The sequence below is a fragment of the Xenopus tropicalis genome, chromosome 2, assembly GCF_000004195.4.
Source record: "Xenopus tropicalis strain Nigerian chromosome 2, UCB_Xtro_10.0, whole genome shotgun sequence".
NCBI classification, from domain to species: Eukaryota; Metazoa; Chordata; class Amphibia; order Anura; family Pipidae; genus Xenopus; species Xenopus tropicalis.
The window spans coordinates 169,307,884-169,323,838 of NC_030678.2; the positions used below are offsets into that span (position 1 = coordinate 169,307,884).

At 45.9% G+C, this 15,955-nt stretch overlaps 1 protein-coding gene across 5 annotated transcripts in view; it reads right to left on the reverse strand.

Moving 5' to 3' along the window:
- The window catches only part of tenm4 (teneurin transmembrane protein 4), an 811,512-nt gene that overhangs the window by 111,730 nt on the left and 683,827 nt on the right, over positions 1–15,955 (reverse strand). For all 5 annotated transcript variants that reach the window (XM_031895585.1, XM_031895582.1, NM_001102688.1 and 2 more), the window contains 2 exon segments: positions 12,416–12,630; positions 11,571–11,781 (listed from right to left, as the gene is read on the reverse strand). In XM_031895585.1, coding sequence (XP_031751445.1) covers positions 11,571–11,781; positions 12,416–12,630 — 426 coding nt within the window.

The following is a 15,955-nucleotide window of genomic DNA, read 5'->3' on the forward strand; positions in this document are numbered from 1 at the left end:
TCTTTCTTTTCCGGGAATTAAAAAAACAAATACAACCCAGGAGCAAATTATAGCTGCGATGTACAGAAATGTAATTATAGAAATGTGTATTCTCATCTCCTTGCTTGGGTGAGCCCGGATAGGGTGACGCTACAGGCTACACAGAGAGGTGCATATAAAGCAAATGATTTAGGGCAATGGCCCACGGGGAGATTAGTGGCCTGTGGTTAATCCCAGCTACTGTGTGTGAGTATCTCCCTCATATGCCTTTCCACCAGTAATAAAGTGAATTGGTAGTGGAAAAATATATGCGTTGTTTTGTTTTTTAAAGTCGCACAAAGTTCCCTCTCTTTCTCTTTAACCCCCTGTGGCTCCATCTCTCCCTACTATACCTGCTATCCCACAGCCCCAGTCCCTTCCCAGAGGCTATTATCCCCCACTGCTACTATAGGCACCATCTCTCCCTACTATACCTGCTATCCCACAGCCCCAGTCCCTTCCCAGAGGCTATTATCTCCCCACTGCTACTATAGGCACCATCTCTCCCTACTATACCTGCTATCCCACAGCCCCAGTCCCTTCCCAGAGGCTATTATCCCCCCACTGCTACTATAGGCACCATCTCTCCCTACTATACCTGCTATCCCACAGCCCCAGTCCCTTCCCAGAGGCTATTATCCCCCCACTGCTACTATAGGCACCATCTCTCCCTACTATACCTGCTATCCCACAGCCCCAGTCCCTTCCCAGAGGCTATTATCCCCCCACTGCTACTATAGGCACCATCTCTCCCTACTATACCTGCTATCCCACAGCCACAGTCCCTTCCCAGAGGCTATTATCCCCCCACTGCTACTATAGGCACCATCTCTCCCTACTATACCTGCTATCCCACAGCCCCAGTCCCTTCCCAGAGGCTGTTATCCCCCCACTGCTACTATAGGCACCATCTCTCCCTACTATACCTGCTATCCCACAGCCCCAGTCCCTTCCCAGAGGCTATTATCCCCCCACTGCTACTATAGGCACCATCTCTCCCTACTATACCTGCTATCCACAGCCCCAGTCCCTTCCCAGAGGCTATTATCCCCCCACTGCTACTATAGGCACCATCTCTCCCTACTATACCTGCTATCCCACAGCCCCAGTCCCTTCCCAGAGGCTATTATCCCCCCACTGCTACTATAGGCACCATCTCTCCCTACTATACCTGCTATCCCACAGCCCCAGTCCCTTCCCAGAGGCTGTTATCCCCCCACTGCTACTATAGGCACCATCTCTCCCTACTATACCTGCTATCCCACAGCCCCAGTCCCTTCCCAGAGGCTATTATCCCACTGCTACTATAGGCACCATCTCTCCCTACTATACCTGCTATCCCACAGCCCCAGTCCCTTCCCAGAGGCTATTATCCCACTGCTACTATAGGCACCATCTCTCCCTACTATACCTGCTATCCCACAGCCCCAGTCCCTTCCCAGAGGCTATTATCCCCCCACTGCTACTATAGGCACCATCTCTCCCTACTATACCTGCTATCCCACAGCCCCAGTCCCTTCCCAGAGGCTATTATCCCACTGCTACTATAGGCACCATCTCTCCCTACTATACCTGCTATCCCACAGCCCCAGTCCCTTCCCAGAGGCTATTATCCCCCACACTGCTACTATAGGCACCATCTCTCCCTACTATACCTGCTATCCCACAGCCCCAGTCCCTTCCCAGAGGCTATTATCCCCCCACTGCTACTATAGGCACCATCTCTCCCTACTATACCTGCTATCCCACAGCCCCAGTCCCTTCCCAGAGGCTATTATCCCACTGCTACTATAGGCACCATCTCTCCCTACTATACCTGCTATCCCACAGCCCCAGTCCCTTCCCAGAGGCTATTATCCCCCACACTGCTACTATAGGCACCATCTCTCCCTACTATACCTGCTATCCCACAGCCCCAGTCCCTTCCCAGAGGCTATTATCCCCCCACTGCTACTATAGGCACCATCTCTCCCTACTATACCTGCTATCCCACAGCCCCAGTCCCTTCCCAGAGGCTATTATCCCCCACACTGCTACTATAGGCACCATCTCTCCCTACTATACCTGCTATCCCACAGCCCCAGTCCCTTCCCAGGGGCTATTATCCCCCCACTGCTACTATAGGCACCATCTCTCCCTACTATACCTGCTATCCCACAGCCCCAGTCCCTTCCCAGAGGCTATTATCCCCCACACTGCTACTATAGGCACCATCTCTCCCTACTATACCTGCTATCCCACAGCCCCAGTCCCTTCCCAGAGGCTATTATCCCCCACACTGCTACTATAGGCACCATCTCTCCCTACTATACCTGCTATCCCACAGCCCCAGTCCCTTCCCAGAGGCTATTATCCCACTGCTACTATAGGCACCATCTCTCCCTACTATACCTGCTATCCCACAGCCCCAGTCCCTTCCCAGAGGCTATTATCCCCCCACTGCTACTATAGGCACCATCTCTCCCTACTATACCTGCTATCCCACAGCCCCAGTCCCTTCCCAGAGGCTATTATCCCCCCACTGCTACTATAGGCACCATCTCTCCCTACTATACCTGCTATCCCACAGCCCCAGTCCCTTCCCAGAGGCTATTATCCCCCCACTGCTACTATAGGCACCATCTCTCCCTACGATACCTGCTATCCCAGCTATCTCCAATACTATATTGGGGTACCAGGACAGTCACCCCTGCATGTACCCCCTTAGAGACAACACTTCTCACTGGCAGCCAATAAAGTGACACTTAGTGGAAGCCCCCAGGCTACACACACACAGCCATTCCCAGACCCGCTCTCTCCCCGCACAGAAGCACCTAAGCCGAAGCCCTTTCAGTAAAATATGAGGCTGCTGCGCGTTTCCACTCGAGTGCGCCGAGCACCTGACAGCTGCGATCTCGTAGCCGAGGACGTGATAATCCCGTCATTATTTCTGACCACTCTTTCACGGTTTCGTGTTTCTAGCGCGGCACCTGGTTTGAAGCCTGAGTCTGTGACACCGCTAAGCATTGCTTCTCACATTCGTCTGTTCCGGGGGCCTGATTTAATTAGCCATTTCCCCTCTTCCCGCGCTCTCCTGTTCCCATTAACCCTTGGCTGCGGGGCCAGCGGGAGATAGGGAGGGACCAGTAGGTCCCAATGATTACTGATCCCAGTGAGTACTGACCTGCTGGGTTGCCAGGTTGGTGGTTTTTCTGCCAAATAGGGCTACTAATTTAAAGCCCAGGAGGGTTTCCAAAGTACAAACCCGCCAAAGTACAGATTTGGGAAACTTTTTTACCCTAGTGGACCTGGCATGCCTCTCCCAGTGCATGTTGGGTAATGTAGTTTGTATTGGGGGCAGAACAGCCCTATTGGGTTTATTTAATGGTTAAATGATTCCCTTTTCTCTGTAATAATAAAACAGTACCTGTACTTGATCCCAACTAAGATATAATTACCCCTTATTGGGGGCAGAACAGCCCTATTGGGTTTATTTAATGGTTAAATGATTCCCTTTTCTCTGTAATAATAAAACAGTACCTGTACTTGATCCCAACTAAGATATAATTACCCCTTATTGGGGCAGAACAGTCCTATTGGGTTTATTTAATAGTTAAATGATTCCCTTTTCTCTGTAATAATAAAACAGTACCTGTACTTGATCCCAACTAAGATATAATTACCCCTTATTGGGGCAGAACAGCCCTATTGGGTTTATTTAATGGTTAAATGATTCCCTTTTCTCTGTAATAATAAAACAGTACCTGTACTTGATCCCAACTAAGATATAATTACCCCTTATTGGGGGCAGAACAGCCCTATTGGGTTTATTTAATGGTTAAATGATTCCCTTTTCTCTGTAATAATAAAACAGTAGCTGTACTTGATCCCAACTAAGATATAATTACCCCTTATTGGGGGCAGAACAGCCCTATTGGGTTTATTTAATGGTTAAATGATTCCCTTTTCTCTGTAATAATAAAACAGTACCTGTACTTGATCCCAACTAAGATATAATTACCCCTTATTGGGGCAGAACAGCCCTATTGGGTTTATTTAATGGTTAAATGATTCCCTTTTCTCTGTAATAATAAAACAGTACCTGTACTTGATCCCAACTAAGATATAATTACCCCTTATTGGGGGCAGAACAGCCCTGTTGGGTTTATTTAATGGTTAAATGATTCCCTTTTCTCTGTAATAATAAAACAGTACCCATATATATATATATATATATATATATATATATATATATATATATATATATATATATATAATGTCTGGGCTTAATGCAATACTCTAAATCCATTTCTGCTGCCGTACCTCCCAACATTTGCCTTCTTTTATTTTATTTTTTTCACTGAGGATATTGTTTGTTGCCTCCTTTATGTATAAATAGGAAATAAATGACGTATATTGTATAAGCCACAATAATAACGGACCTCCTTGATATAATCCAATGGTATAAAGGTGCAGAAATGGCTAAAGCTGTGCCCAAACATACTCCCTTTCTCTAATTATTCAGCCGCCGTTCATTCCGATTGGCCGTCTAATTACAGATTTTTGTCTCCCTAACTTGGATAACCTTTAGACTCGGCGTCGCCGTGAAGCTCATTTAGGATCCCACTGAGTTAGGAAAAGGGCGATCTAAAGGTTATTCAAGTTAGGGAGACAAATATTAGGGAGTGAATTTTAAGCTAAATCAGGGCCTCATCTCCTTTCTCTCTATCTTGTCCTTTTTCTGTGCCTGTCTCTGGGGGCGCACTCTCCCTGGGGAGCCCGCGAAAAAACTATATTGACCACTATGACAGCAAGGTTAAATGCAAATTAACAGCAGACGCCTGGGCTGTAACGATTTAGGGCCGGCTTGTCACCCCGTGATGAATCCTTTTCTGAAAAGCTCTTAAAAAAAATAAAATAAAACCACGTCCGTAGGAATCCATCAGCCGTGTTACCATCTGGGATCTATAGAGGTTAAAGGGGAACTGTACCTGGCCTATAGGTAATGGTTGTCTTCCCGTTAATGTGACAGCAATGTAATTGGCCGTGGCTTTGGAACAATTATTATTGGCCTATATGCATCAGAGGGAGCTGCCATATGCCTTCCCTCCAATCAGCAGCAAAAGGTAAATCGTTATGGGGCAGCGCAACCCCCTCATTCTAATGCAGGTATCCTGCAGCTCAGCCCTGACATTTCTTGGAAGGGATAATATGTACATAAAATGTCATGCCTGTGGGGGGGGTCGTTACATGTAATGTTGCAAAGGGTAACTGCATATGTTTATTTTATCAGCAGGAGGTATTTTTCCTTCCCCACTTTATCCATCTATTATTAAGAGTTATTATGGGAACAGAGAATTCCTTTTGTATTTATACTGGCGTGCTGTATCTGCCATACTGTTTCCTTTAGTCCAAGTGTACTGCTTATTCCTTCCCTGTATATTTGTATTTATTCTTATGGGTGGGGGGTATGCCATGTTGTATAAGGTATAAAGTACAGTATAAGGTATAAAGTACAGTATAAGGTATTAAGTACAGTATAAGGTATAAAGTACAGTATAAGGTTGCCATTTTGCTTTACTTAGACAGTTTATTCTGTGCCCAGAACATGACTTATTTTTGTATTTCCTGGTCTCAGGAAAGATCACTCGTAGTCCAAGTGTACTACCCTTCCCTGTATAGACAGCTTCCCTTAGACAGCTTTTTCTGTGCCCAGAGCATTCCTTCTCTGTATATTTGTATTTATACATATGGGTAGGGGGTGCCATAGTGTTTCCCTTAGACAGTACAGTATGAGGGTACAGCTTATTGTGTGCCCAGAACATTCCTTCTCTGTATATTTGTATTTATACATATGGGAGGGAGGTGCCATAGTGTTTCCCTTAGACAGTACAGTATGGGAATACAGCTTATTGTGTGCCCAGAACATTCCATCTCTGTATATTTGTATTTATACATATGGGTAGGAGGTGCCATAGTGTTTCCCTTAGACAGTACAGTATGGGGGTATAGCGTATTGTGTGCCCAGAACATTCCTTCTCTGTATATTTGTATTTATACATATGGGTAGGGGATGCCGTATTGCTTCCCTTAGACAGTACAGTATAAGGTTGCCATATTGCTTTACTTAGACAGCTTATTCTGTGACCAGAACATTCCTTGTCTGTGTATTTCCTGGTCTCAGGAAAGATCACTCGTAGTCCAACTGCTTATTCCTTCCCTGTATGTTTGTATTTATTCTTATGGGTGGGGGCTGAAATGTTGCTTCCCTTAGACAGCTTATTCTGTGCCCAGAACATTCCTTCTCTGTATATTTCCTGGTCGCAGGAAAGATCACTCGTACCCTCCACTAACGTTCAGGGCAGAATCATCAGATATGGAGGTAGAAACAACAGGAATTCTACCCCTATTTGACAATTCTGCCCTAAACACTTGCCTTTGCTCAGAGCACCTTCAACGGCGCCTGATCAAAATTTTCAGTCCTGCCCAATTGACTACATGACCAATATCCAATGCTTTTGCGACATCAGTCGCCTTGCCAATTCAACATACATGCACTGAATATTGTATGAAACCATATGATAATATCGGTGTGTGTATGGACGATTTTAGACAGCTTATTCTGTGCCCAGAGCATGCCTTTTCTGTATATTTGTATTAATTCATACAGCTGCTGTATTGCTTCACTTAGACAGCTCATTCTGTGCCCAGAGCATTCCTTCTCTTTATATTTGTATTTATACATATGGGTAGGGGGTGCCATAGTATTTCCCTTAGACAGTACACTATGGGGGTACAGCTTATTGTGTGCCCAGAAAATTCCTTCTCTGTATATTTGTATTTATACATATGGGAGGGAGGTGCCATAGTGTTTCCCTTAGACAGTACAGTATGGGGGTACAGCTTATTGTGTGCCCAGAACATTCCTTCTCTGTATATTTGTATTTATACATATGGGTAGGAGGTGCCATAGTGTTTCCTTTAGACAGTACACTATGGGGGTACAGCTTATTGTGTGCCCAGAACATTCCTTCTCTGTATATTCGTATTTATACATATGGGAGGGAGGTGCCATAGTGTTTCCCTTAGACAGTACACTATAGGGGTACAGCTTATTGTGTGCCCAGAACATTCCTTCTCTGTATATTTGTATTTATACATATGGGTAGGGGGTGCCATAGTGTTTCCCTTAGACAGTACAGTAAGGGGGTACAGCTTATTGTGTGCCCAGAACATTCCTTCTCTGTATATTTGTATTTATACATATGGGTAGGGGGTGCCATAGTGTTTCCCTTAGACAGTACAGTATGGGGGTACAGCTTATTGTGTGCCCAGAACATTCCTTCTCTGTATATTTGTATTTATACATATGGGTAGGGGGTGCCATAGTGTTTCCCTTAGACAGAACAGTATGGGGGTACAGCTTATTGTGTGCCCAGAACATTCCTTCTCTGTATATTTGTATTTATACATATGGGTAGGGGGCGCCATAGTGTTTCCCTTAGACAGTACAGTATGGGGGTACAGCTTATTCTGTGCCCAGAACATTCCTTCTCTGTATATTTGTATTTATACATATGGGTAGGGGGTGCCATAGTGTTTCCCTTAGACAGAACAGTATGGGGGTACAGCTTATTGTGTGCCCAGAACATTCCTTCTCTGTATATTTGTATTTATACATATGGGTAGGGGGCGCCATAGTGTTTCCCTTAGACAGTACAGTATGGGGGTACAGCTTATTCTGTGCCCAGAACATTCCTTCTCTGTATATTTGTATTTATACATATGGGTAGGGGGTGCCATAGTGTTTCCCTTAGACAGAACAGTATGGGGGTACAGCTTATTGTGTGCCCAGAACATTCCTTCTCTGTATATTTGTATTTATACATATGGGTAGGGGGCGCCATAGTGTTTCCCTTAGACAGTACAGTATGGGGGTACAGCTTATTCTGTGCCCAGAACATTCCTTCTCTGTATATTTGTATTTATACATATGGGTAGGGGGTGCCATAGTGTTTCCCTTAGACAGTACAGTATGGGGGTACAGCTTATTGTGTGCCCAGAACATTCCCTCTCTGTATATTTGTATTTATACATATGGGAGGGAGGTTCCATAGTGTTTCCCTTAGACAGTACAGTATGGGGGTACAGCTTATTCTGTGCCCAGAGCATTCCTTCTCTGTTTATTTGTATTTATGGATATGGGTGGGAGCTGCCATATCAGATAAAGTAAATAAATGTGACGTTATGGTTAGGCAGTGTAGAAAAATACCTATAGATTAAGCCAATCCGGCCCAATAAATGGAATCCAGGGCTGGCGCAGAGGGGTGCCAAATGCAGCATCAAGGAGCCTTTGTTGGCTAATACAGAGCCCAGATCTGAGCCGCACAAGATGCTTCTCTAAGTGGATTTAATTCACGATGAAAGCAGAACGGCCCTCCCTGCCACCCTGGCTCTTCTCTGTTTCGCACAATCTGTACCCGAGGGCCCCAAGCGGCATCTGGCCCCGGCGCCAATGAACAGCTTTCTGGCCAACGTCCTATCGGCCTATCCACTCTCTTCCCCGCCGGCTAAGTTAAATACCGTAGAACCAACGAGTGAAATGCAATCCTCGGAAATAAGGAAATCCAGAAAATCAGGGTTTTTACAGAATATGTTTTTTCATGGTTTTAAATGCTTTTTCCTTCAGCGCTGAATATAATCTGCCATTTAGTATGATGTTAATAAGGCTCTGCGGCCATGGGAGAGACTGCAGCTAATGTGGCCCTGTAGGACTACTTGTACTGTTAGTGTTTATCATGAATAACCCGGAACAGCAATAGCCTGCAGTCCCCGCGTGGCCCAGTGTTCCGGGGTTTGTCCCGAAAAAGAAACATTGAAATAGAAGTAGAAGAGCCCCACACAACACAGAAACCCCTAATATCCCTATCACTGTAATCTGTTCCTTCAAACAGTAGGAATAAATACCATTTTTATATGCTGAAATCCAACTGCAAAACAGTTCTACTCTTTCTGCATCATTTGAAATCCTGGCAGGGGAGGAGGGACTAAACCACTGATGTTACAGATTGTAACAACTTCCCCACAGCTTACAGACAGCATGCAGGAACTACATAACCCACAATGCATTGCACTGGGATGTCCCTTTTCTTATTGACACCACGTGTGCAGCAGGGAATTGTGGGATTGGGAGGAGGCAGGCTGAAGGCAGGCTGAGGGCAGGCGACTACTGTTACATTTTATTTGAGTCACAAAGTAGTCAGCCAATCAGCAGGGGAACAGGGGGCGGGGCTTAGGGAACTGTTCCAAACCAGATTATGACATTAAACATCATAAAAAGGCTGCATATTTTTTAACTGATGTATATTGAAAAGTTGCTTTCGAATATTATGTTTACTTTTCAAAAAGCATCAGTTGTGTCTGGGTGGAGTTCCCCTTTAAAGGGTAACTTAAGCCCACAATAAACAGTGCCTTTAATTAGTATTAGGACACAGAGCTGCTGTCCTTTGCCCATTAATGCCCAATCTATCTATATAACCCCTTCCAGTTAGTTCTTCGGCCTCCTGCTTCCCAGCTCACCAGCCTCTCCTCCTTCTTTAACAATAATTCTATAGGGAGAGTCTAAGATATCAACCGAATAATTCATTTCTATCATAGACGCCAGAGATATCTCATCCAACCACCCTGACATGGGCCATACTGTGCCGTGTAGCTCCGGGATAGCCTTCATACAGAGCAGAGAAGTATTTGCCCTGGGCCCCTGGCAACAAAGGGGCTCTAATAAAAATAAGTGATGGCTAACGAGTCCCATACAAAGGCAAAAGCACATAGAGGCAATGTACGGCACAGGGAAAAGACCTTCATTCGTTATAGAGATTTCCAAGCGTTTGACCCATTTATGTATTGTAATGATGTCCCGTTAATAAGGAATGCAGGGCCGGCACGGGTTTAACAAACAGGGCCAACTCCTGTTTATTCAGAAATCAATCAAAATCTCTCACCTCTGGCACTTATTACCAAGCATGTAACACCAGTGGAGTGCAAATAATGGGCTGGAAATACATTTGCACTTATACGTGAAGGTGAGACTTGCAGCATGACAATGACCTTCAGAAGTTTACTCTCAAATATCCCAAGAGCCCCTTATATAACCAAGTACATACACCCCGGCCGGAGCTATCTTAAGTGGGGGGGTTGAAGCAGAGGGTGACTGCTCATTGAAGTAGGCCCTGCAGAGCTATAGTCTGAAAAAGTACAAAGAGCATTGGCCAGGCCATCTGTACACCAACACCTATTGTAGCACTGGAGATGACCAATAGGAAGAGACTATTGCCTCTGGGATAGCAGGTATAGTAGGGAGAGATGGTGCCTATAGTAGCAGTGGGGGGATAATAGCCTCTGGGAAGGGACTGGGGCTGTGGGATAGCAGGTATAGTAGGGAGAGATGGTGCCTATAGTAGCAGTGGGGGGATAATAGCCTCTGGGAAGGGACTGGGGCTGTGGGATAGCAGGTATAGTAGGGAGAGATGGTGCCTATAGTAGCAGTGGGGGGATAATAGCCTCTGGGAAGGGACTGGGGCTGTGGGATAGCAGGTATAGTAGGGAGAGATGGTGCCTATAGTAGCAGTGGGGGGATAATAGCCTCTGGGAAGGGACTGGGGCTGTGGGATAGCAGGTATAGTAGGGAGAGATGGTGCCTATAGTAGCAGTGGGGGGATAATAGCCTCTGGGAAGGGACTGGGGCTGTGGGATAGCAGGTATAGTAGGGAGAGATGGTGCCTATAGTAGCAGTGGGGGGATAATAGCCTCTGGGAAGGGACTGGGGCTGTGGGATAGCAGGTATAGTAGGGAGAGATGGTGCCTATAGTAGCAGTGGGGGGATAATAGCCTCTGGGAAGGGACTGGGGCTGTGGGATAGCAGGTATAGTAGGGAGAGATGGTGCCTATAGTAGCAGTGGGGGATAATAGCCTCTGGGAAGGGACTGGGGCTGTGGATAGCAGGTATAGTAGGGAGAGATGGTGCCTATAGTAGCAGTGGGGGGATAATAGCATCTGGGAAGGGACTGGGGCTGTGGGATAGCAGGTATAGTAGGGAGAGATGGTGCCTATAGTAGCAGTGGGGGGATAATAGCCTCTGGGAAGGGACTGGGGCTGTGGGATAGCAGGTATAGTAGGGAGAGATGGTGCCTATAGTAGCAGTGGGGGGATAATAGCCTCTGGGAAGGGACTGGGGCTGTGGGATAGCAGGTATAGTAGGGAAAGATAGTGCCTATAGTAGCAGTGGGGGGATAATAGCATCTGGGAAGGGACTGGGGCTGTGGGATAGCAGGTATAGTAGGGAGAGATGGTGCCTATAGTAGCAGTGGGGGGATAATAGCCTCTGGGAAGGGACTGGGGCTGTGGGATAGCAGGTATAGTAGGGAGAGATGGTGCCTATAGTAGCAGTGGGGGGATAATAGCCTCTGGGAAGGGACTGGGGCTGTGGGACCCCACTTCTAGGTCTGACATAGATGACATTCTATAAAGCAATGTCTATGAAATGCTGTGAGGAAACACCCAAATCGTGTCCTTACCAATAGCAGTTGTGAGGAAAGACACCACTTCCGTCTCTTTGCCATCGTTGTAGAACGCAAGGTGCCATATTCCAGAGTCCAAGTACTGGATGAATCCCGTCTCGTGACTCGACAGAGGAGCAATAACTCTGTGCAGCCGCTGCGGAACTTCCAAACCCCGCGCCTCCTGAACCAGCAGACGTCGGCCGTCTAATAACTCCACAAAATCGAACTGAAAACACAGTTAATAAGTCATGTTTAGATTTTCACATACATATAAACATAATCAAATTAAGGCACACCAGTTGCGGTACTCTTCCAGTCAGCATTCAATATAACTGTGCCAATATGGCGGCCAGTAAGTCTCTCTTGCCCAAAAGTGGTTGCCCAAATACTACCCACCCCAGATTGCTTCTTTTTCTGTTATTGGAATCCCAGTGGGTCTACAGACATTCGCTACCAGCACTCACAATGCTACATGTGCCATAGCACCACACCACGGAGCACAAAAGGTCCAAGAACAAAACATCAGCAGGACACCTCTCTTGTCGGACAAGAGGTACCGGAATTAGCAACGAACGCATAAAGGACTGGGTGGAACAGTTAAAATCACTCTTGTGATTTCCATAGAAACAAGAAAAGAGAAAAACAAAAATCCATTAACAAAAATCAATGGCAAAAGGCTTTTTGATAATTGATAAATAACAGTACTCAGTGTGTTTATGCTATTTATGCTCTGCAGCGTTCAAGTGCATAACGGCTTGAATGTTCCACCACTGACGCGGGGCTCTTTGGTCAGTAATGTTCTGTATTTATCGTTCCATTTCTCCTGGTAGAACATATAGCGGAGGAGTAGATCTCATTACCTGTGTGTGGGATGGGGGAAGGCCTCTCCTGCCGTAGATTCCAACCAGAGCAGCTTTTCCTAAGGAGACGTTGAACTTGAGGTGCACGGGATGGTCAATGAAAACCTGAGACCTCCAAAATATTCCGGGAGGGATCTTCTGAGTGGCTCGTCGGCCCACGTCCAGTTCCCCTGAGTCGATAAATGTTTCCTCGGGAAACAAACTGTTGGGCTTTCCTGCAGAGATAACACGGGGTAGGTGATAATTTAGCAGTTGGAGATGGAAAACGGGATTTGAAGACACTATGGTTTCTCCATGCTCAAGACATAGAGTACAATTAGACAAATGAACCTTCTACTATTGTTTCCAGTCAGAATCATATGAAAAAAAAATCAAGATCAGCAAATATCACACAAATCTACCTGTGCATTCCATCTAAACTGGTGGGAACTAGTCATCCAATCACAAAAATTAGGTGGTCAGACCAACCTTGGATCATTGGGGCATGTCGGAATTGTGTGAAAATGAAGAGATAGGCAATTATTATACAGTTCTATCCTGGAAGCACCAATAATCTACAAGTATTCCCTTTATGGTCCTTTGGGAGTTGGAGGGGATCCTAAGATAAAACTGCCCATTCAAATGGTACATTATGTCAGATTTGCTTGTTCAACCCCATTATTAAATGACCACATCCTAGAGTAGTGGTTCTTAAACGGTGGGGTGGCCTCCCAGAGGTGGCTTGGGGTAGTAGGGAGGGGAATCAACCTGAAGACCAGTTTTTGGTGAGAACTGAAGAGAATATATCTGAAAGCCCAGCTTGAAGGACAGTTAGGGTGAAATTTTGGGGTGAATATGTATTTTCTGCCCTAAAGGGTAGGGGGCTGACCAATGGTTGGACCTTCAAGGGGCCATGGCAAAGGTTTGGACCTTTAATGAGGCTTGAGCTTAAAAAGTTTCACAACTTTACATTCTGGGCTTTACACATTTATAGCCCCAATGGAAAGCTCTGCAACTGTTATGGGAGTGGCTCTTAGTACAAGTTGCCCCAGGGACTGGTCCGATTGCCATCTTGGAGTCAGGAAGGAATTTTTTCCCCTCTGCGGCAAATTAGAGAGGCTTCAGATGGGGTTTTTTGCCTTCCTCTGGATCAACTAGTAGTTAGGCAGGTTATATATAGGCATTATGGTTGAACCTGATGGATGTATGTCTTTTTTCAACCCAACTTACTATGTTACTATGCAACAGGAACATCACTCTGTATTCTACTTTCAATACTTCCTTGATTAAAATACAAAGGGAAAGTCTCTCAGCTAAAGGGTAAATATAATCTCCTTTCTAACTATATTTCCCCTGCGAGTGAACCTTTGTTATCCTACGAGAAAATCGCCCAAATAAATAACCCCATCGGATGCGATTACGCTATATATCACTATGCACATTGTTCCGAAGAAGATTGATGATCGCACCGTTGCGGTCGCATTTTCTCGTGGCGCAATAATAACGGGCAGGACAATACGTGGTGCTTTTTTCCCCCTATTTCTTAGGCCCCGGCGATAGCATCTGCGCTGGGAGGGTTCATTATTCACGGCGCACAGAGAGGACTCTGTGTAAATAAACGGCTGAGGGAAACGTCTGATTGAAAGATTTCTATTTAGATAATGGCACAATAGCGGACCTTAATGGGGCATTCTAATCAACATTTCAATAATAGCCCTCATTTTAATCTTATTTTTAATCTAATTTAATTTAGTTCACACATGCTCACAGTGAAGCGCTTATTCCCCGCGCTCCTTCCCTCCCCCCTTTAGTCTTATTGAACTGACTTTCTCATTCACGTGCCGCAGAAATACATAGGGGCACAAAGGGGGATTAGGCACAGCCGCCTTTTTAAATTAAAGATCTAAACGTCTTTTTTGAGTATCCGGCAATCAAAAGCCCTTTGGTAAGGGGTCTGCGTGTATCTACCCGTTGGCAACCAGGCGGCAGGGGTCGGGATGTTAATGCTGAGCTGCCGTTTTACTGCTCAGACGAAGATACAGTTAGTTATTGTGTAATAGGGATGGCTGTTGTTGAACTACAAAATCTCTGCAACAGTGGTTCTCAACCTTCCTAATGCCGCAACCCTTTAATACAGTTGCTCATGTTGTGGTGACCCCCAACCCTAAAATTATTACTAAGACCATCGGAAATATGTGTTTTCCGATGGTCTTAGGCGACCCCCATGAAAGGGTTGTTCAACCCCCAAAGGGGTCCTGACCCACAGGTTGAGAACCGCTGGTCTACAAGCATGGATATCGCTGTCATACCGTAGTGTAGGGACTGTAGTTGACTAAGGGGCTAACCAAGATGCCACTATGGTTGCTAGATTACCACAAGGTTATCTACTCAGGACCTAAAGGGGATGGGGGAACCGTGTCAAGGGGAACAGGGTCATAATGTTAAAGGGGCGAGGCCTGGGAGGATCAGGGGTGAGGCCTAGTGGGTCATAGGAAGCTGAACGTCGTAGAGGTGACGTTGGATCAAGAAGGGTAAAATGAACAGTAATGGGCTGCCATAAAAGCAACCCTGGTGGTTACTCAGGGCAAAGCAAGGTTTGGAGTGGACCAGGGGTGGAGCTGGGGCAGATTGGGAATGTATGGGAAAGGAAACAGTTAAGGTCCCCATTCACAGGCCAATTCTAGCTGCCGATATTGGTCCCTTAGACCGATTTGGCAGCTTATCGGCCCGTGTATGGGGACTACCGGCTGGCCTGCCTGACCGATATCTGGCCTGAAATCGCCCAGATCTCGATCAGGCAGGTTAAAAAATCTAGTTGGATCGAGGACCGCATCAGCTCATTGATGCGGTCCCCGAACCAACTTTGCCTATACCCGTCTTTATAATTCGATCATAGACCCCCTCTGGCGCTGTAAAGGTAAGCATGGCGGGGTGGCATAAGGGCTAGAACTGCCCCTGTGGCAGAGGTAACTGTGGGATGGTGTGTATTGTAGGGCACAGTACTGACTGGGGGAACTGGCTGTAATTGTGGGAATATAGTAAGGCAAGGTGGTGTCAGGGGGGGCTATAACTGTTCTACAACTATAGGCAAAATGTTCTTTATCCCCAACCCCTTCCCCTTTGAAAAAATATATATATTTGCAGTAATTTTTCTGCCATTTAAGCAGCAACCACTAAATAATAAGATGACATTCTGTATGCCGCAGGATGGTTTATAGCCTGCGTGGCACTTTAATAAAAAGAATATTTCACAAGGTGACCCAATGATGCTGACAGCGAAATGACGTTTATTTACTGGATCAGGAAATGAAGCATCTGGTTGGGATTATGGAGACCCCTTACCCGAGCAGGTTAAGCGCACCTGAGTATTAAGTGTCAAACATGGTCCCTCTCAGCTCTATATTAAGCCAGCTGCGCTAAACATGAACTCGGCCCGGAGCTAACCTTTCCCTGTGCCTCGCCTGGCGGCACGGAATCTCCCGGGCCAAACCGCTGCCTTATCTATAGGATTTAATGAGAAGAATATTGCTGGGGGGGACCCCGTGCACTCTGAAATAGAGC